Source organism: Diorhabda carinulata, chromosome 2, assembly GCF_026250575.1.
Source record: "Diorhabda carinulata isolate Delta chromosome 2, icDioCari1.1, whole genome shotgun sequence".
NCBI lineage: Eukaryota > Metazoa > Arthropoda > Insecta > Coleoptera > Chrysomelidae > Diorhabda > Diorhabda carinulata.
The window spans coordinates 2,091,172-2,114,627 of NC_079461.1; the positions used below are offsets into that span (position 1 = coordinate 2,091,172).

The 23,456-nt window shown below is 31.7% G+C and overlaps 2 protein-coding genes across 3 annotated transcripts in view; one reads left to right on the plus strand and one right to left on the minus strand.

Annotated features, from left to right (window-relative positions):
- The window catches only part of LOC130903897 (mucin-2-like), a 56,803-nt gene that overhangs the window by 5,773 nt on the left and 27,574 nt on the right, over nucleotides 1-23,456 (plus strand). The gene's annotated exons all lie outside the window — the stretch shown is intronic.
- LOC130903898 (potassium/sodium hyperpolarization-activated cyclic nucleotide-gated channel 2-like) lies at nucleotides 936-21,933 on the minus strand. Of its 2 annotated transcripts, none has more exons than XM_057816268.1 (2): nucleotides 20,872-21,933; nucleotides 936-2,794 (listed from the first exon to the last, which is right to left on the minus strand). In XM_057816268.1, the coding sequence occupies exon 2, from the start codon at nucleotides 2,742-2,744 to the stop codon at nucleotides 1,005-1,007; it is 1,740 nt and encodes a 579-aa protein (XP_057672251.1). In that variant the 5' UTR covers nucleotides 2,745-2,794; nucleotides 20,872-21,933; the 3' UTR covers nucleotides 936-1,004. The 2 variants fall into 2 exon arrangements, with proteins under 2 accessions (XP_057672251.1, XP_057672250.1); XM_057816267.1 differs by lacking the exon at nucleotides 20,872-21,933 and adding an exon at nucleotides 7,915-8,122.

The window sequence follows — 23,456 nt, forward strand, 5'->3', positions numbered from 1 at the left end:
ATTGTGTTTAACTGTCTAATCATTGTAGGGTTTCCAACTTAAGAGTTTTTTCTCAAATTTAGGGGGAAATGTGATGTTTTTAGGGGATTTTTATAACTTCAAATACTAATTTTTTTTGTTTTAAATTATTTAATGTAATATGTATGATTTTAAAAAAATCAGAATCTGAAGACAGTTTTCGATAATTTACGAATAAAGAATTTGAAAAAAATGATGTTGTTGAATGAAATTATTTATCGATTGCTTGAAATTTATTATTCTTTTAATGATATTTAATAATTTTTAATATAATATTCGTTTAAACTTATTTAATCTTTTATTTTATCAATAACAAAACTTTTTAGGTGGAATTTCCTAATAATTGTGAGCATTTCAGGGTTTATTGATTGGAACTTTAGGGAAATAAGTTTTTGATAGTTGGTAACATTGTGTTTAACTGTCTAATCATTGTAGGGTTTCCAACTTAAGAGTTTTTTCTCAAATTTAGGGGGAAATGTGATGTTTTTAGGGGATTTTTATAACTTCAAATACTAACTTTTTTTTGTTTTAAATTATTTAATGTAATATGTATGATTTTAAAAAAATCAGAATCTGAAGACAGTTTTCGATAATTTACGAATAAAGAATTTGAAAAAAATGATGTTGTTGAATGAAATTATTTATCGATTGCTTGAAATTTATTATTCTTTTAATGATATTTAATAATTTTTAATATAATATTCGTTTAAACTTATTTAATCTTTTATTTTATCAATAACGAAACTTTTTAAGGGGAATTTCCAAATAATTGTGGGCATTTCAGGGTTTATTGATTGGAGCTTTAGGGAAATAAGTTTTTGATAGTTGGTAACATTGTAATTAACCGTTCGTCGTGAATCATCCCAGCTGTCAAATTATTGAAAGACAATTATTACCAAAAAAATAAAAAATTATTGATATCAATTTAATTTACCACGTAAATATATTTTTTTCTACACTCAAATAAAATACGATTTGATACTTAATTAAAGAATGTCTCTTCTTTGGCTGGTAATTTCTCTTTTATTATACTCGTCCAACATTGAGGTTACTTCCATCCGTTCTTCGGCTATATGTTGAATATTGGCCAACAGATCTGGATACGGATTGATCGCCTTAACGAAATCCTTCTGATCCAGCCTGTATATTTCGGAAACTTCGACGGCTACCACCGAAGCTATCCGAAACGTATTTTTGATCAGCAACGCTATTTCCCCGAAATGGGCGCCGTCTTCGAGATGACAAACCTCCTTTCCGGATTTCGTGTATATCGCCACGGTACCGGTCGATATGAAATACATACTAACGCCCGGCGTATTCGCTCTTATTATAACGTCGTTTACGAGGAACACTTCTATTTTCAAACACGAAATTATTCTTACTAATAAATTTAAAGGCAAATTTCTGAAAAACGTCACGTTCTCCACCAACTTTTTGCAAGCGTGCATATTCATTTCTTGTCGCAGTTGTTCGGATATCGTCGATAAAATTTCGTTTTCTCTAAAATATTTCTTTTGGAATTTGAATTCGTAGTAAGTTAAAATTCTAGCGCGCATCTGCGTCGGTAATTGTTTGTGTCTCATGTATTCTTTGAGCTGCCTTTCCATGGCGTCGTATTTCAAAGCCGAAGACGTTTTTCCGGTATTTATTTCCATGATCATCGCTAAAATATATATACAGAACAAACTGGATCCGTACCATACGAAATAAATTAATATAATTTCTAATTCGGTTTTCGGTATAGTTTTGCCGTATCCCGAATTGTAAAGTAATAAGGATTTGTGATGCAGCGAATTTATGTATTTAATCCAGGCTACGTCGTTGAGGTGGTAACCCGTTTCGGAGGTATCGTAGAACGCTTCGAATCTATTGTAATAGACAATATTCGACCTTATGAATTCAATAACGCAACACATCACGTGCCAAAACAAAATCGTATACACTATTACCATCGCGGTCATATAATTAAAATGATTAATTTGAAAATAGTTGGCTAATATTTTCGAATACGCCGTAAATGTCCTTATCAATAAAAACCTGAAGATAGTTATCCACAAAATGATGGCCATCTGTTTGGTATTCATTTTATAAAAAATATCGACGTACGTCGGGAAGGAAGACAGTACGTCGGGTATAAGATTGGTCCTTAAATAATGTTTAAAAATTGACGGGAAATCCAACATGACCTTTTGCATCGGTTCGTCGTAGAAACCCGTAAAAAAGTTCATCAATACGTTCAGTATTAGAAAAGAATCGAAAAACAGTCGGAATATATTCAAAATGGGATCGAAAGAAAAATTAGGATCTCGAAAATCGAATAGAATGTACAAAAACGAAGTTATTACGAACTGATACAATATAACCACCATCATAATTCCAGCCCAAACGATTCTGCCTAAACTAAACGGATGTATGGCGTAAGGATAAAACTTCAATTGTCTTCTTCTTTCCGCCGAAATGGCGCCGAAACTTCTCAAATGGTGGGTGTACAATTTGCTCGTTTCGGAAACGACTCTCATTCTGACCAACCATCGTCTAAATCGAGCCAAAAGTGAATCTCCGGGGGCGTATTCGATATCGTAATCGTCCGATATTCCTTCTAACGTACAATCGTGTCCATAATTCAAAAATGTTTTTTTAATTCCCGATTTAGTAGCGCTGTGTATTTTATGTAAATTCTTCGGGCCCGATACGACGATATGTCTTCTTGAATTACGTTTAAACATCGTTATTAGCTAATTGCTTTTCGAGGAGCAAATACTCACGGTAGCTGAAACTATAAAAAATATACTTCAATACTTTTTGTTTTTCTATTTGAAATATTAAAGGGTCGTGTTTCGAAAGTTTCCGACCAAACGAACAAGAAACGCCACGTTCTAATCCCAATTCGTTTGGACCGCGACCGGTTCGGATTTTTCACCTATTTTAATGGAAAACTTCAAGAAAATGACTGTAGGATGTACATAAGGTAGATCGTAACCAAATATTTCTGTCCTATTACAGCAAATTATCCAGTTTACAGTAACAAATTTCACCGTATACTTCTTGAAGAAGATTCTTCATTATTTTTAATGGAAAACGTGACTGCGAGTCGTAGCTTCTAACCAAGGACCCCTACGTCAAATAGTGAGAGAAATTCCCGGTTTTCAGTAAGCAAACTACTCAGATATCGAAGAGAAAGAGAAAAATGACGATGACCTTGATCTGCGCTACCCAGGGCACATCTATTGGAACGTTTCTACGACGATAACGCAATATCGTAGCACCAAACAGATTTTGTGCTTTGGAGCAATCGAAATTCACTAATAGAATTGACAAAATTTGGTTTTTAACAAAGTCGAATTACAGCAAATTTAGTAACAAATCTCTACGTGCACTTTTGGAAGGAAATTCTTCAGTCTTTTTGATGGAAAACGTGACTGCGAGTCGTAGCTTCTAACCAAGGACCCCTACGTCAAATAGTGAGAGAAATTCCCGGTTTTCAGTAAGCAAACTACTCAGATATCGAAGAGAAAGAGAAAAATGACGATGACCTTGATCTGCGCTACCCAGGGCACATCTATTGGAACGTTTCTACGACGATAACGCAATATCGTAGCACCAAACAGATTTTGTGCTTTGGAGCAATCGAAATTCACTAATGGAATTGACGAAATTTGGTTTTTAACAAAGTCGCGTTACAGCAAATTTAGTAACAAATCTCTACGTGCACTTTTGGAAGGAAATTCTTCAGTATTTTTGATGGAAAACGTGACTGCGAGTCGTAGCTTCTAACCAAGGACCCCTACGTCAAATAGTGAGAGAAATTCCCGGTTTTCAGTAAGCAAACTACTCAGATATCGAAGAGAAAGAGAAAAATGACGATGACCTTGATCTGCGCTACCCAGGGCACATCTATTGGAACGTTTCTACGACGATAACGCAATATCGTAGCACCAAACAGATTTTGTGCTTTGGAGCAATCGAAATTCACTAATAGAATTGACCAAATTTGGTTTTTAACAAAGTCGAATTACAGCAAATTTAGTAACAAATCTCTACGTGCACTTTTGGAAGGAAATTCTTCAGTCTTTTTGATGGAAAACGTGACTGCGAGTCGTAGCTTCTAACCAAGGACCCCTACGTCAAATAGTGAGAGAAATTCCCGGTTTTCAGTAAGCAAACTACTCAGATATCGAAGAGAAAGAGAAAAATGACGATGACCTTGATCTGCGCTACCCAGGGCACATCTATTGGAACGTTTCTACGACGATAACGCAATATCGTAGCACCAAACAGATTTTGTGCTTTGGAGCAATCGAAATTCACTAATAGAATTGACGAAATTTGGTTTTTAACAAAGTCGAATTACAGCAAATTTAGTAACAAATCTCTACGTGCACTTTTGGAAGGAAATTCTTCAGTATTTTTGATAGAAAACGTGACTGCGAGTCGTAGCTTCTAACCAAGGACCCCTACGTCAAATAGTGAGAGAAATTCCCGGTTTTCAGTAAGCAAACTACTCAGATATCGAAGAGAAAGAGAAAAATGACGATGACCTTGATCTGCGCTACCCAGGGCACATCTATTGGAACGTTTCTACGACGATAACGCAATATCGTAGCACCAAACAGATTTTGTGCTTTGGAGCAATCGAAATTCACTAATAGAATTGACGAAATTTGGTTTTTAACAAAGTCGAATTACAGCAAATTTAGTAACAAATCTCTACGTGCACTTTTGGAAGGAAATTCTTCAGTATTTTTGATAGAAAACGTGACTGCGAGTCGTAGCTTCTAACCAAGGACCCCTACGTCAAATAGTGAGAGAAATTCCCGGTTTTCAGTAAGCAAACTACTCAGATATCGAAGAGAAAGAGAAAAATGACGATGACCTTGATCTGCGCTACCCAGGGCACATCTATTGGAACGTTTCTACGACGATAACGCAATATCGTAGCACCAAACAGATTTTGTGCTTTGGAGCAATCGAAATTCACTAATAGAATTGACGAAATTTGGTTTTTAACAAAGTCGAATTACAGCAAATTTAGTAACAAATCTCTACGTGCACTTTTGGAAGGAAATTCTTCAGTATTTTTGATGGAAAACGTGACTGCGAGTCGTAGCTTCTAACCAAGGACCCCTACGTCAAATAGTGAGAGAAATTCCCGGTTTTCAGTAAGCAAACTACTCAGATATCGAAGAGAAAGAGAAAAATGACGATGACCTTGATCTGCGCTACCCAGGGCACATCTATTGGAACGTTTCTACGACGATAACGCAATATCGTAGCACCAAACAGATTTTGTGCTTTGGAGCAATCGAAATTCACTAATAGAATTGACGAAATTTGGTTTTTAACAAAGTCGAATTACAGCAAATTTAGTAACAAATCTCTACGTGCACTTTTGGAAGGAAATTCTTCAGTATTTTTGATGGAAAACGTGACTGCGAGTCGTAGCTTCTAACCAAGGACCCCTACGTCAAATAGTGAGAGAAATTCCCGGTTTTCAGTAAGCAAACTACTCAGACATCGAAGAGAAAGAGAAAAATGACGATGACCTTGATCTGCGCTACCCAGGACACATCTATTGGAACGTTTCTACGACGATAACGCAATATCGTAGCACCAAACAGATTTTGTGCTTTGGAGCAATCGAAATTCACTAATAGAATTGACGAAATTTGGTTTTTAACAAAGTCGAATTACAGCAAATTTAGTAACAAATCTCTACGTGCACTTTTTGAAGAAGATTCTTCAGTATTTTTAATGGAAAACGTGACTGCGAGTCGTAGCTTCTAACCAAGGACCCCTACGTCAAATAGTGAGAGAAATTCCCGGTTTTCAGTAAGCAAACTACTCAGACATCGAAGAGTGGATAGCGCAAGATTCCGTCGTCCACTTGGAAGTCCCCGACGAGCTCCAGTGAACCGGAGAACGAGAATAATGACGATGACCTTAACCTGCGCTTGAATTCGTAAACTTTTCAGATAACACTCGTAGAATAAAGATTATGTGCAAATGTTTCGGAACATTATAATAATAATTTCAAAAAAATTTCATCTGTTTGATATTAAATTCGAGAAATAGCAATTTCGAAAAGCGACGAGAAGTTAGATAAATTATTAGTATATCAGTTTAGAGCACTCTATTAGAGACAATTTCTCACTCACATTTTCCCTTTCTATTCTGGTTGAGCAATTGAGTTCGTACTTATACCCTAATTGTCGGTATATAAACTTTTATCATTATCTTCTGTTTTGTCGTTGACGTTTTCGTCTCTTCCTCGTATAATTTCACCCAATGTTATATTCCAATTTTGTATTTTTACCTTTCTATTTGTATTTTTGCTTCAAAGACGTGGATTATCACATATAGGGTTTACATTTAACCCTTCCCAAATTTTTTCCCTTTTTTTATATTTAGATAGTACTTTAATCCGTGTTTCCCTTAGTCTTCGTATTCTTATTTATATTTGTGCTTCATATACATTCTCTTCACTTCTTATTATCACGTTTTTTAACATGCAACATGATATTATTTTGAAAAATTTAAAGATTTCTTTTATTTTTCCTTTTCATACAATCATTTCGTTTTCGCTTCTTGTATTTTTTGTAAACGTCCTGTATACACAATCGGTTGAGAAATGTTATATTCGTATCTATGTTTTTAAAAAAATATCGTCACGTCTTCAAATTTTCATTCAGTATTTTTTTTATTATCAGTTTTTTCTACTTCGGGGTTTTTTTGCTTCCACATGAATTAGTTTTTAGTTTTTATATTTTGATTTACTATTAGTAACGCCGATTCTCTTTCCTCCTTCTTCCATTACATCTTTTTATGATTCTATTCTCCTGCAATCCCTCCTCTATCCAAACTACATCGTCTACAAAAACTTCTCGGTAATTACTTAGTTTGGTTTACACACGCCCGATTTTCTTGAAATTTTAGTATGTTATACAGTTTTTTATGCTGAAAAAGAAGATATATATATGTTGGGCACGGAAATTATTCCTTCACATACTTTTTCCAGGTTGAAAATTAAGATAGGTTAAGTTAGGTTAGGTTAAGTTAGGATAGGTTAGGTTAGGTTAGGTTAGGCTCGTACTCAAAATATTGAACTACTATTCGTGATAACATACCTCGTTATGGAAAAATAAAATCCAATATTTGTACGAGTAAATAAATGATTATTGTTAGATATTGATTTGTGTCATTACTTTAGTCGTAACTTATTATAATTGAAGTTGGTCAACTATAAACCATGAAAAATATGTGAAGGAATGTTTTGCGTGCCCAATATATATATACATCTTCTTTTTAAGCATAAAAAACTGTATAACATACTAAAATTTCAAGGAAATCGGGCGTGTGTGACCTAAACTAAATAATTACCAACTTCTTCAGTTATTTGATTCTAGATTTTCATTTCTGGCAGTTATTTTTTGTTGATTTCTCGTTACGACGTCCAAATCTAACTCTGAAGAGTTTGTCTTAGTTGTTTTATTGAGAAAAATGATCTTAAAGGCTTTTTTTGTAGTTTAAATCAACTTAGTGCCTTTTATACTGAATGTACTAATTATAATTTGTAAAGTTTTTGGTCTACTTCCTTGAGATTCGAGATTTCGTTTTACTGTTTAGTTTTTGCTTTTCCGTTTCGTAGATTTCCACATCTTCTGTTTTATTTTTTCATTAATTTCATTATCTGTTAATGCTTTTAGTTTCTTGGTAAAGTTAATATGAAATATTTTTAAATACGCACTGTATACGATAGACGTTTAATTTAATTCTTGTATACTGAATATAAGAAGTACATTTACGCAACATTCATCGAAGTAAATTTAAAAAAAAAAACTATTTTTCAGAAAATATCCCTAAAAATTAAGGTTTTATTGAGTTGGTGGTGGTGCTTACCTTCATGTTACACAAGCCTTACTACAATTCAAATCATCCGTTTTATTCTGTTGGAAGATTAAAAGGAAAATAAACGGTATAAATTTCATTGAACATGAATTTTTACGAATAAAGTCATCTAGGTATACCCAACCTTTCAAAATTCTTTAATACTATTTTGGTGTTTTATATTTTCGTGTAGAAATAACTGTCAAAGTGACAAACGGTGATATAAACAATCAATAACGAAATATTCATAACCTATAACAATCGAAAAAGTGACAGTTGGTATATGACTTTTGAAAATACAGAAGAAGATAAATGATCAACGAAAAACAAACTAATCAAAGTTGATGGTTGAGAATTTGGAACTTTTTCAATTATTTGATTGATACTGATACTAAAAAAATTTAAAAAAATACATCGAATGTAAAATTTGAAAGGACTAAAGTCGATTCTTTATTGGTTGATGTTAGTCCTAATAAATTTCAGACGGTGCAAGGTCTGGATTAAATGCTATATCTGTGCGTGTCTTCGATCATATCTCTGGTAATTTTCGTGAATTTTCTCCGTTTGAATTGCAAGTTTTTACCCCAGCTGTCCATTAAATACCTCGGCAAATACCTGGTTCATTCCACTATTAAACTCCATAGTTTCAAATAGTTTCACATATCACAAAATCTGCCATTTTACTAATGAAGTTCCATAGCTACAACACTCTAAATCGGCTTCAGATCATTTTTGAGCCGATGATCGTGAACAATTTAGTCTTATCGTGTGCATTACCTCGCATTAACAGAAAACTATTACAAATCTAGTATATAACATATTGTTTGCGATCAATGCGCTCTTCAAAATAAATACTTACCCAAAATATTACTGAAACATGGTTAACTTTGATTCTGTAGCTGATCTACCGAACAGTAGATATGCAAACTGCTGTTTCATACGAGTCCTGAAGGATATTTTTGAAGTATCACAGTATTATTAAAAAATATAACTTTAACGCGACCTGTAGCTTATTACTTTGACTTTCCTTTCATTTTTAATAGTGTTTCCTTCCTTCTTTTTAATCTATTTCCATTCTCAGATGTCTTTTTTACTCCCAGTTCGATGCCTTGGTCTTATTTCTTGCTTTCTTTGTCTTCTCTTTCATTTTTAACGGTGATTCTCATCTTCTTTTTAATCTATTTCCATTCTTAGATGTCTTTTTTACTCCCAGTTCGTTGCCTTGGTCTTATTTCTTGCTTTCTTTGTCTTATTTCTTGCTTTCTTTGTCTTCTTTTTCATTTTTAACGGTGTTTCTCATCTTCTTTTTAATCTATTTCCATTCTTAGATGTTTTGTTTACTCCCAGTTCGTTGATTTGTCTTATTTCTTGCTTTCTTTGTCGTCTCCTTCATTTTTAACGGTGTTTCTTGCCTTTTTGTTAATCTATTTCCATTCTTAGATGTTTTGTTTACTCCCAGTGCCTTGATTTGTCTTATTTCTTGCTTTCTTTGTATTCTCCTTTTGTCTCATCTTTCTTATAGTAATTGTACTTCTGGTCTTAAAACTTCTCTCTATATTCCAAGGACTAGTTGCGTTCAAGGATAATTGAAATCAAGCGATCGGTGTTCGATAAATAACAGACTGGTTCAAAGAAGTTGTTTGTCCTCTTTATAGGACCGGTTAGTCCTTTCAGTACATACGATTTTCATTTATTAAACAATAAGGAATGTGTTTAGACCATTTGCGACCACATTTCAACAACAATCTAATATTTTTATTCACCGATAATGTAATGTAGCTGATTAATTTCATTTTTGATAGCCGTATGTTATATAAAATACATCAAGTTAGTTTATAATTTCATGTTTTCCTACATTCCTTTACTATTCTGACGATTAGACAACACGGCAAGGTTCTAAAAACTCTGTTTGCCATCGGCCTGTCGAGTATGCACGTCCTTGTCGTTATGTAAACCCAATAACATGATAAAATAATGACGGAACCGCTGACATATAAGTGTGCAATAATTATTAATATTTAACGGACTTGAGTAACGTTTAGCTTTCTTTCCTACGTGCGCGCGACACAGTTTTTATCATTTCCTTCAACATAATATTCAAATTAATATCAATATAAGACTTATAGTTAAGAGAATACGGCCTGTTTTTAAACTAGGACTGATTTGAATTTAAGTTGGCAATTCTGTTGATTCCTGATTGGTGGAATCGCAGCCGGTTTCACACAGCATGTCTTTGTGCAATTACAACATATAAAATAGGGAATAGCTGCGGCCAATTGGCTGGCGAACCGGTTGACCAGGCAGGGTTTTATCAGATGGGCAAGAAGAAAGAAGAAACAACGTATAAATTGGAATAAGTGGGTTTGAAATGAAGAAATTCGAATACGTGAGCAGAAGAAGTAAAAGGGAAGATACAAGTGACGAATAAAGAATAAAAATAGAACTAGATTTTGAAATACTAGGAGCAAAATAAGTCCCACTATAACTTATGCTACAGAGACAACGAAATAATGCTGGGAATGGAAAGAAATGCAAAAATGAACAAAAGAAGAACAAATAGAAGAAGTGTTGGAGGTGGGAATGTGGTAAAGATTAAAAATAAAGAGTAAGATGGCAAGGACATAAACAGGGTGTCCTACGACGAGTTAAAACTATCTCTATATGACAAAATACTTATGATAAAATCATGAAAATTTCTACGTTTAGGTTTTCGGATACGATCTTTTTAACTAAAATATTTTCAAAGATGGTCGACTTCCGGTAGAACCGGAAGTCGACTGTAACTTTGTTATTTCAAATAAAACACCCTATATATTAATACATTTTTTAAATTAATTTAAAATTTTAGTATACTTTTGTCTAAAAACTTTTTTTGTAAAATGCATACTTTTTGAGATATTAATTTTTTTGTAAAAAATTTGACCGTTGCAAACCCTTATAAATTATTTTTTTACGAGAATACCCTCAAAGATATGGAAATAGTTTCTGTTCAGTTTCTTTCAGCAATGTCGGACGTAGTTGAATCTATGTTGAAAAATTTTTCATTTTATACAGGGTGAGTATAAAAAGTGTTCAAAGTTTAACTTTGACAAACATTTGATATCTGGATAACGGTAAGGTTTAGGTATAGGAAAGTATTTATGAATGTGCCTTATTTTTTACCTCTCAATGCGTTAAAATAGAAAAAACCGGGTGGTTCTATTTAAAAAAATTAAGAAATTTGATATTTATGAAGTTAAACTTTGAACACTTTTTATACACATCCTGTATAAAATCAAAAATTTTTCAAAATAGATTCAACTACGTCCGACATTACTGAAAGAAACTGAACAGAAACTATTTCCATATCTTTGAGGGTATTCTCGTAAAAAAATAATTTATAAGAGTCTGCAACCTCTTAAATTTTTTACAAAATAATTAATAACTCAAAAAGTATACATTTTTCGAAAAAATTTTTCAGATAAAAGTATACTAAAATTTCATGTAGATTTCAAAAATGTATTAATATATAGGGTGTTCTATTTGAAATAACAAAGTTACAGTCGACTTCCGGTAGAACCGGAATCGGCCATCTTTGAAAATATTTTAGTTAAAAAGATCGTATCCGAAAACCCAAACGTAGAAATTTTCATGATTTCACTATGAGTATTTTGTCATATACATATAGTTTTAACTCGTCGTGGGACATCCTGTCTAAGAAAGACCGAATTCGGGATTGTTAGATGAGGTGGGGATTGATTTTGAAAGAATGTGAGTGAAAAACATGAAAAAACTGAAAAAGCTAAAGAATATAAGACAGTATGGAGCCTCTCTTGAATAGGGCAGACAAATACTTTATAAAAAATGCCATTCTATATAAATATGTAAGTAAAATACACATTTTAACTTGTTTTGCATTGTACAATATTGTTATTCAACAATTTTATATTAATAATAAATAAATCTTGATACGAAAATACCACTAAAACTTTCGAATTTTTCGGACGTTCAGTATAGATATAAGATTGCAAATTTCTACACTGTACTGTCTTGAGAAACCACATTCTTTCATCGTTTTTGTCACATAGTACAAAAAACTGTAACGTAAACGCGATAAAAGTATAGTGTGGTGTTGTAGTGCCGCCAACCACGTTCTTTTATGTCTTATATGTTGTTAATACCGTTAGCTAACTACCCGATTTCGACACTACTTGAAACACTGACACAGTTTCAATTCTAATAACGTTTTAATTGTTTCATCCTTCATTTGCTAGGCGACAGTATGATTATTACCAAGTAATTAAACGTTACATTACGACGGTTTTTTATTTATTTAATTTCCAAATCATATGAGTTTGTTTGCATCGTAGCTGGCACTAATTAATAAATAAAAGAAACGTAAACAAATTTTCTAACCTCAAATTTTATCATCAGTAGATAATAATATCTTATATTGCCTTGCTTTTGGAGCCTAATAGACAGGAAGGAGCACCCAGTTGTTGGGTCAATCCCTGGCTAGATAAACCAGGGAAAACACAAGTTTTGCTGTAAGTTTTGACGAGAAAACTATTTGAGAATGGGCGAATAAACTTTATTTTTGTTGTTTGTGAGGTAGAAGATGAAGAATTGGAAGAAGATTATCAATAGGTATAGATTTATAACGAAGATTGTCTTTTCTAACCCAACATTTCTTCCCTAGGTAATCATAATTATTTTTCAAATGTAAATTCTTGGTTATCCCAAAATGAAGATAATGTATTGTTATTGTTTTTTCTCGTTGTTTACTATTCCCTGTTTTTAAACTAGAAGAACCATTTTAGGAAACCTGAACCAACTAGAAATCACTAGAAAAGTTACTAGATTTGAAGCTATGACATAATAGTAACAAATGTCAAATTTAGTGACACATGAAGTTTTCAAAAGTTGTGTATTTATTGGTGAAACAAATTTTGAAATAATGATTCGTTTCTGATCAAATGGAAATAAATCAGAATGGAGAAACCACAATAGACGAAAGTTTCAGTATTTAGAGAGCAGAGGATGTATTTTTTTTCGAAAATTTAGCCATATAAGAGAATAGTATCTGATTTGAGCTAGAGATGGCGGTAGTTACGGTATTTGTTTTTAGTTTGGAGACGCCACGTTGTCCAGTATTTCGTTGGCAGTCATCAATAGTGAACGTGGTCATCTTTATTGGGAATTAGCCCAACAAAATACGAAGAAATCCATTAAAAACGACAGCATTTAACTAAGAACACATTAATGGTCAAAATTTTATGAATTAAAGTTTGAATTGTTTTCTCACGCACCGTATTCGCCAGATTTAGCCCCCTCGGATTGTATTATGTTCCCAATAATTGAGGTAACAATCATAAAGGGAAAATACAAAGGACAGGATGATTCCAACGATAAATCATTCGATTTTAAACGTTTACAATTTGAGGTACGTCTGGCATTTGTGATAACAATAAATAAATCGTAAGGAAGTTTGTACAATCAACTTGGAGTTTCCCTGTCGGAAAACCGTCATCTTAGATTATTTACGCACCACAAAACAAAACAAAAAATACAGTTTCCTTTTGTTTGTTTCAAGTTTATTTTATACAAAAGTGTAGGTATTTCGTTTACCGATCGAGACAGTACGAAGTGCGTCGGGTCGGTTAGTTGGAGATGAAAATAAATTTTGAAATTGCCGATATTAAAATAGATGGACTTTTTTAGTATTTTCTTATTGCCGTACTAAGCGATGGGACTTCTAATTCTGTTTGCTATCAATCAATTGTAACGATTATAGCGTGTCTCATCGTAATTTAATGGCAGGTAAATCATCACGCTCCATTAGACATTCAACTAACTCACAGATAGGCGGACATTTACATTTACATCAATGTTTTTGTATGTTAATAATTCAAGTATAAAAACAGTGGGATTTTACGTAAGATATAATAGAGCCGAACCGAGACAATTCACAAAAAATGTATTTCGACGATTATAAAGTTTAGAATTCAAATAATCCATAAACGATTTCGAAAATATTAAAATCAATGCTCATAACCTCAAAATAATATGAAAAAAATGATTTTGGAAGATTATAGACTCAAAGAAATACGTTTTCATCCTAAAAGTTGTTACTTGAATAGGAATAAATTAATTTCTTAGGTCTTTAACTTAATTCGTGCGGTTTGATAAAAGATGGCGTGACTTGTATGATATTACTACTTTCCAATATTACGAAAACCTGCGTTGGAAAGCTACTGTCTTTTTTTTCGCTCAAATATGTCGAACTTTGTTCCTGAAAAAGTGTTTTCGCGGGGAGTTCTTCTTCATTACTTTAATATGAAGCAAAATGCTGCCGAAAGTCATCGTATTTTGGTGGAAGTTTATGGTGAACATGCTCTAGCTGAGCGAACGTGCCAAAACTGGTTTGCACGATTTAAAAGTAATGATTTTGGCTTGGAAGATTATGAACGTCCATTAAAAGTTTGAAGATGAAGAACTGGAAGCATTATTGGATGAAGATTGTTGCCAAATACAAGAAGAGCTCGCAGAATCTTTGGGTGTCACTCAAGCAGCCATTTCATCAATCGATCAATCAAAAGAAAGGAAATTGGGTTCCACATGAACTCAAGCCGATAGACGTCGAAAGGCGGTTTCGCATGTCGGGGAACGCCACAAAAGGAAGACAGTTTTGCATCGGATTGTTACTGGTAATGAAAAATGGATCCATTACGACAACCTCAAGCGCAAAATATCATATGTGAAGTCCGGCTAACCAGCCAAATTAACGGCAAACCGTATAAGCATGGCGCGAAGGTAATGCTCTCTATTTGGTGGGATCAGAAGGGTGTGCTGTATTATAAACTGCTGAAACTATCAATAAAGAACGCTACCGGACACAATTAATCCGTTTGAAGAGAGTAGTAGCCGAAAAACGCCCGGATTATGCGATCAAACACAAGGCAATAGTTTTCCATCGACTCCAAGTTGCTAATTGGAAAACAGTGGATGGGAAGTTTTACCTCATCCGCCTTATAGTCCAGACCTTGCTCCTTCTGACTACCATTTGTTCCGGTCGATGCAGACATTGGTTTGATTCATTCTAGGCTGCCAAGACGGCGCAGTTCTTTTGGAACGGGAGCCACAAATCGTGTATTTGGAATCAATATTTGAATACGTGAGGTGTAAGATATTTCACGTATTGCATCTGATCTGATTAGTTTAACTTGTCTAATTTCAAAAGAATTTTAATCAAGTTCCATAAACATCGAAGCAGGTGTGCTGGTTTAGATCTAAAATTGCATTATTCGGCATAAACTTAACGTGATGTAATAATATCGGACAGTTGATATTAGTGAAAGCGTCTAATTTCTTCACTTTCGTTTTAACGTAATTTAACATACTTGAGTTCGGTATGTGATACACGCCTTTTCGTTTAAAGTTTAAACAATGTTCGTAACTAATAAATTTCGCCAATATTTGTTCACGACGAACAAATAACGAATTCTATAAAAATGGGCTTCTACGAATTTTCCGATTTACTTAGTTTCGTATATTGGGTGTCAAAATACGTAACGCCAACTACATTTCGGACCCCAAAGGGCTTCTGCAAACCTCAAAATTTCAAAAAACATTAAGAATTTAGTGAATTATAAACCATAGGCTTCCCACAGGTGATTCCTGTGCAACGCAAAAGAAAATTTTCCCCCTAAAATAACACGAACAGATGTTCATCCTGAATATGATTCGCTTCAAGCGTGGTTTTTGAAAACGTTTAACTACAATCTGTTGAATACACTGAGTGAGAACATTAGGTCACGATTTAAAAATAAAAAACGGCTACTCAGTTTGTGAAAATCGCATGTTTTTTTCGTTACTGGCACGAATGTTTTACCGTTGGCGAATAGTTAAAAGAAAACGAATACAAAATCAAACAAATAAAGCTAAATGTAAACAAACAATGACAAGTAGTTGTTTCACAATATCGTGCAGTGTTACCAACTTTCTAGACTTAATTTCCCTGTCTATTATATATGTAAACTTATTGACTTTGAAAATTACTAAATATGTCGTCATCATTAACGTAAAAATGGTTTCGAAGCTTGACTGGTACAATAAATTTATCGTACAGAACCTAAGATGTCTCGGTGATTTAGCATCGCCCACGTTACGCCTCTAAATAACGGCAATTGAACCGATTTACGGTACTATTTACAAAAAAGGAGAAATCACGCGAAAAATTAATATCAAATAATAAAATTTGCATTAGTATTTATTTTGTAAGTTATAAACTTATAAAACTGTGGTCGTCTGTCTGAGTCATCTTCGTTTATAAATAAATTTACGACATTTTTACGAGGTTCGTTCCAGAAGTACCTGGCCTGATTTAGAGATGGCGGTAGTTGCTTGAATATCACTGGGAAAAGTGAACGGAGCTAAAAGATTACGTTAAATTAAATTTGCATTCGCTATACAATACGTCCTAACCTAACCAATATTTTATAATATAGTGAGTGATTACCGTACACAATTTTTTTAGGTTAAAACAAATTTTGATTTCATTTTTTATTTGGTATTCATGATGTAGATCAATTATTGATTAATATAAAAAAGGAAATTGTTAATGTCAAGTCGTATTTTGATGAAGACAGCAACAGGTCGAAACGTCAAACTTTAAAAGAAGTCGAAATGTCAAACTTCAACTGTCTTTAGAAAATTATGAAAATAAACTAATTTTAAATCAAAAGAGACCTAAAATCAAAAACATTTAGAAGCAATAATACATCAAAAGGTTTAAAAAATAAGAAATTAAAGAAACGTCAAATTTATGTTTCTCAATATTCTTGATTTTAAGTCTCAATCGATTTAAAATAAAATTAGTTTATTTCACAATTCTTTGAAGACAGATGAAAATTTGACGTAAATCATATTTAAAAGAAGTCGAAATGTCAAACTTCATCTGTCTTTAGAAAATTATGAAAATAAACTAATTTTAAATCAAAAGAGACCTAAAATCAAAAACATTTAGAAGCAATAATACATCAAAAGGTTTAAAAAATAAGAAATTAAAGAAACGTCAAATTTATGTTTCTCAATATTCTTGATTTTAAATCTGATTCGATTTAAAATTAGTTTCTTTAATAATTATTTGAAGACAGATGAAAATTTGACGTATATCATATTTAAAAGAAGTCGAAATGTCAAACTTCATCTGTCTTTAGAAAATTACAAAATAAACTAATTTTAAATCAAAAGACACCTAAAATCAAAAACATTTAGAAACAATAATACATTTAAAAGGTTTAAGACATAAGAAATTAAAGAAACGTCAAATTTATGTTTCTCAATATTCTTGATTTTAAGTCTCAATCGATTTAAAATAAAATTAGTTTATTTCACAATTCTTTGAAGACAGATGAAAATTTGACGTAAATCATATTTAAAAGAAGTCGAAATGTCAAACTTCATCTGTCTTTAGAAAATTATGAAAATAAACTAATTTTAAATCAAAAGAGACCTAAAATCAAAAACATTTAGAAGCAATAATACATCAAAAGGTTTAAAAAATAAGAAATTAAAGAAACGTCAAATTTATGTTTCTCAATATTCTTGATTTTAAATCTGATTCGATTTAAAATTAGTTTCTTTAATAATTATTTGAAGACAGATGAAAATTTGACGTATATCATATTTAAAAGAAGTCGAAATGTCAAACTTCATCTGTCTTTAGAAAATTACAAAATAAACTAATTTTAAATCAAAAGACACCTAAAATCAAAAACATTTAGAAACAATAATACATTAAAAGGTTTAAGACATAAGAAATTAAAGAAACGTCAAATTTATGTTTCTCAATATTCTTGATTTTAAGTCTGATTCGATTTAAAATTAGTTTCTTTAATAATTATTTGAAGACAGATGAAAATTTGACGTATATCATATTTAAAAGAAGTCGAAATGTCAAACTTCATCTGTCTTTAGCATATAATAAAATAAACTAATTCCAAACCAATAGAGACCTAAAATCAAGGAGATTTAGAAACATAAACATATCAAAAGGTCTGAGAAATAAGAAATTAAAGAAACGTCAAATTTATGTTTCTCGATGTTCTTGATTTTAAGTCTCATTCGATTTAAAATTAGTTTATTTCACAATTCTTTGAAGACAGATGAAAATTTGACGTAAATCATATTTAAAAGAAGTCGAAATGTCAAACTTCATCTGTCTTTAGAATATTACAAAATAAACTAATTTTCAATCAAAAGAGACCTTAAATCAAAAACATATAGAAGCATTAATATATCAAAAGGTCTAAGATATATTTTTATTTGTATATTGGAATTCTTCTTATAAATTCAATTATCTTTCAGTAGCTTTCTATCAAGTTTATAGATTTAATTACCTACAACCGGTTCAATTATGTAACGATATGTGTTGTGATCTGCCTTTTATTTATATTTTGAGTGAACCTGTTGAATTAAACGCTCTAAAACGGCAAAACAATGATGATTTAACATCGAGTAATTTAGAAAATGAAAGTCGTTTCGGTTGACAAGATTACCTTCGCTTCGTTTGTAATACTCTCATTATTTTATGAATCGACAAACGGTTATTATTCAAGATCTTATTACATTTTAAGTACAGTTGTTGCAGAATAATTTAGGTCAATTATCTGTCATTATTCATTCACCTGTTAAATTTTTTATTTATAGGTATGTATGGTCTAACAAACCAAGCGATTGCTTTTTACTGATGTAAAATGACCTCAGATGTTCCCCGTCACCTTCCTTTTGTGGAGAACATCCCCTAATTCACATATTCAATAATTTTGAGCTCAAAGCTCAAAAACCTTCCGACTGATCTCGACTATGGCATCATCTAATCGACACAACTTGTTGAACCTCCCTCGTAACTGCACTTTTACGGGTTACTTACTTATTTTATGCTTTGAGTTCCCTTCGAAATACTATGGCCAGAAAACAAACCAGTTTCCCAAAAAAAATCAGTCAATACATCCGCGTAGAGTGTTTTCTAAGAATTTTTTCTCAAAAACATTGTTTCGCTGTGTAGAGGTCAGCGGAGGTCATTTTAAATATTCAATTTAAGTTTGAAACTTAATTAACACTAAACTAAACTTTCTTGATGGTAATTTTTCTATTTATACAGTAAATTAAAGATAATTATGAATTACAAAGATGTGGAAACATCCTGACACTGTCTAACAGTGTTCTAAACGACATTACTGACTTTCAGGCATTGCTTTTTCCTATTTTTTTAGTATCAGTTTTAAAAATTAAACACCACAGCTGAAATCAGCTCAATAATGCGAATAATATTTCAATAAGCAAAATACAATGTTATAAACAAAACAATACCACCTTTAGAGACTGACCTAAAGTATTCTGTGCTCATAACCTCACAAAATTAAGGAATTTTTCTGCATGAACTACGAGTAGGTATCATTTTAGTAACTTTCAACTAGTAATTTAATTTATTAGTTTGATATTAATTTTCAATTATTGCTGCATAAAATTAAATATAATATTAACAATATTCGGTGCTAAGACTAATACCGAATCATACCTTTAAAAAATAGTATTTGTATTGATCACTTTTGTTAACCTCAAATTTTTTTCTAGTTTCTATAAAATATTAAGTTCGTTTGTGTAGCTACCTATGTGAACACTCACGCAACTTTCTTTTTAGTATATCCTAGTAAATAAATCGTTCTCACAAACGTTACTTCCTAATCGAGTGATATGAAAGCTATTTCATGAAAATCTCAACGGCATACTTACTTACTTTTACTTGTTACAAATGACAGTTAGACGTTTGAATATAATTTTTAATTTGAGAAAAACTTTAATTATAAAATACACGTTGCTGTACTTAATCATTCAAACTCAAAATAAATGAGGTTTATACATTCAATTGTAGCGTTTTATTCCTCTAAAAATCGCCATTAATAACTTTTTTGGATTTTAATCCCCAATTATCCAACCAAACTTTATTTTTGTTCAGTGCATTGCATCGTGTAAGAATCTTCGTGATTCAGGATCGGATTAAGGGGAGGGAATTCGGGGTAACAGAGCTTTCGTATTTCTAATAAGTGATTGAATCCTTAATTGAGATAAGTTTAATTAATCGTATACAACAATGAACAATAATGATAATATAATTATAAATATGTTTTCTCTTTGTTACCAAGCCTATTGATATTTAAAATTAAATTAACATCACAATGAAAGTGATGTTGGGTTTAACAATGAAGACTCTCACTGCCTTTTTTTCCAATTTATTCTACCTGATCTTACTTATTGTAACACACCTTCGTTTAGTTTAGCCTGTAAACGTTAATTGTACATAGCTCAGGATGTCTATGTATATTTATGTTTCATTCAAGGTGAAAGAAAGGATTTTACAATCTTCTGAGCGGGTGACATAAATACATTAGATCGTGATTTACTATTTTTAACACTGTTTAGCGAATAAAATAGATTTGCTTCATGACTTCAGTTACGTACACAATTTATTTCAATGTACATATTAGTAAATAAATAGAAATAACTATAAAGCAAATTATTTTGTAAAAATTTTATGAACCTAACCTAAAAATTATATATGTAGGGGTTTAAATATAAAACACAGTTTGTCTACGTGTTGAAAATGCAAGAATTTGACAAATATTAGTATTCTATAACAAAAACACAATTTCCTTCTCGTAAAAATCGGTTCCATCGAATAAAGAATGTTGATAAATTACTTTTAAATTGTCTTCTTCGAAAGTTGAAGGTCATTAACGATAATATTGACTGTCGTATCCAATAGAATTTAGAAAGGAAGATTTCAATTAGTTTCTCATAACGTTAATTTATAAATGAAGAAAAATGCAATTCATGAAATGTATTCAGTAGGTTCAAGGTAATCTCCCAGAATTTGTTCATTATTACATAGTAGGTTTGTTAATATACTATTAATATGTTAATACTAACCTTGATATCGAATCTATTCGAAAATTACAGAAGGCATCGCAGGTCTCGACTACAACGCTTTTTTCTTTGATGCTATTATAACGAAATATATATATATTTTAATACAAAATGGGGACCTTAAACGTTTAACAAATTCTCTTTTTACCAAATTTGTTTATATTGTATAATTTTGTAATCAAGATTTAAATAACCTACGTTGACCAATCAACTTCCTATTTTGTATACTCCCGATGACAATATATGAATCAATTAAAAATTAATTGACCAACTATAGTGGTTATTTAGTTATTATTCCATAATACGGTGAAACTTGTTCATTATTTAAACAATAGATGGCGGTAGAAACAATTATACCTTCTACATAGATTGCACAAGATGGCGCTAATAATATTAATGATTGAAAAATAAAATTCACAACATTTTTAATAACTACGATTGATATGAGTAATAACAATTGATTTTTGGAGCTGACTATGTAAAAAAAATATATTGGAATTAGCTATTGAACATGTGGGACTAATTATTATATTTAAATATATAATTCTACTGTACGTGTGTATGTCAATAAACTCCTTCTAGGCGGCTTTGAATGAATTTTTTTGTAAGCGTTTGGATGGTTAAGATTCACTAATCAGCCCGGCAGATGCCGCTGCAGTCGGTATCTAGGTTATTTATTTATGTTGCAAGTAAACGGTAGGATCGATTTGAATGAATTTTTGTGTATGCAATTAAGTGGGGGCCCAAAAAAAATCATTTTTAAATCAGCATGGCGGCGTTGCATTTATGTGCTTACGAGTCACATAAGTCAAATTCTTTTTTGTTGACCACTGAATTATAGTTAATAAGAGAAGCATTACACTTAGTAATAGAATAAAACTTATATCAGAAAGGGTTGAAAAAGTCGCTGAAAACAAGTTTATATACAATAGAAACTTATGATTATGGAAAAAATCATCTTGTTCCTTTATTTGATCGATAATTTTCTAGATAAGCTAGAATAAGCTTCTAGAATAAGCATACAATTTTTTGAGAGATGTAACGAGATTTATTTCGTAAACACAAGCTGGGCTTGTACATACTACGACAATAGAACTATTATCAGATAGAGGCGCATTTAGAGAAGGATAGCCTTAACCTTGGACTTTCTATCTCTCTTCTACACGACTAAACGGCTAGTTTTTTGCCTCTAACTGTAATATATTTCTGTTTATTCACCAACAACACTTTTATTTCGAAATTACATGAAAATATAAGTGGAAAAAAAATGTATTTAGTGGTTTATAATGCAACTAAATAGTACTTTTCTTCAAGTCCGGTTTCACATATCGAACTAGGTAAATACTACATTAAAAATTCTTGAATATATTAAAACAATGGCCAGTGCTTCTCAGGACATTGAAACCATTGTTTTAACAATATTACAGAATAATGCAAAAAGGTTTCTATAAATACCGAACAATGAAATTGTTAATAGCTGTGTAGAAATATGCACCCACTGATTTTATTTCTAATTGCGTTATGTAAATTGTAAACGAATGGGTACAAGTCACCTGAAGATACATGTGATGCTTAATTACACTAAAACTGTTTTTAAATTTACGTAAACAAGAAGTAAACATACAAAACTTAAATTAATTTTTCCAATAAACGGTGATTTTGCCGCTCAGTGTGTATTGGTTTTGTCAAATTGTTAAAATCAGCTGATTCCCATATAAAAATGGAGTAAACAAATGATTTTGCCGTTTTTTATGAGGTTTGTGAACTTATTTGGTTGATTTTAGATTTTATTCTTTCCTTTTTATTGCGTTCTTCCCGGAAACTTGATTCTGTCGTTTTTCCACCATGCAGTGTTTTGCTGAGTGTAGGCAACTTTCCTTGTACTTTTCGGTTGCCACTAGGTTATCACTTTGCAACCTACTCATATTTGATAAACAACATATACACAAAATAATTACAGGTGTTCCAAATTTTATAAATTGCTTGAAAGCTTAAGCATTAAAAAACTATAAAAATACTCAGTTTCACTGAAACTGATCTAAAAAGTAGGATGGAGTCCTTTTAACACCACGAACCAAAAAAAATATATAAAACAACTTTTATTACCTGAATAACCACGAAAAGCTAACATTAGTATATACGAGAGAATCAATTGTTTACCCCACGGCAGCCAGTTTGACGTATATCAGCTGTTTTCTTATATTACCTAATTTGGCATACTTCTTTTTTTTTTAAACACTTTGTGATCTCTCATTTATACAAAACCAGCTCGTAGTAAAAGAATTTGAAATATTTCTTTTCATTGACAATACAACTTGACGTATATGAATTTTATGCAATTTGAATTTAGGATCATAAACAAACATTATTGTGATGATGAATCAGCCGATATTATAATGTTATTATAATCTATATAACATGAATAAGTATTGTATTATTTGTTTATGGAAATTTTAAGTACTGATATCTATTAACATTCCTAAACTCAATTATTTTATAGATTATATTATATTATTTTTCGGTTACAAAATCAACGTATATATATGAGATTTATAATGATTGTGAAACACAAAAAATGGTCTAATCAA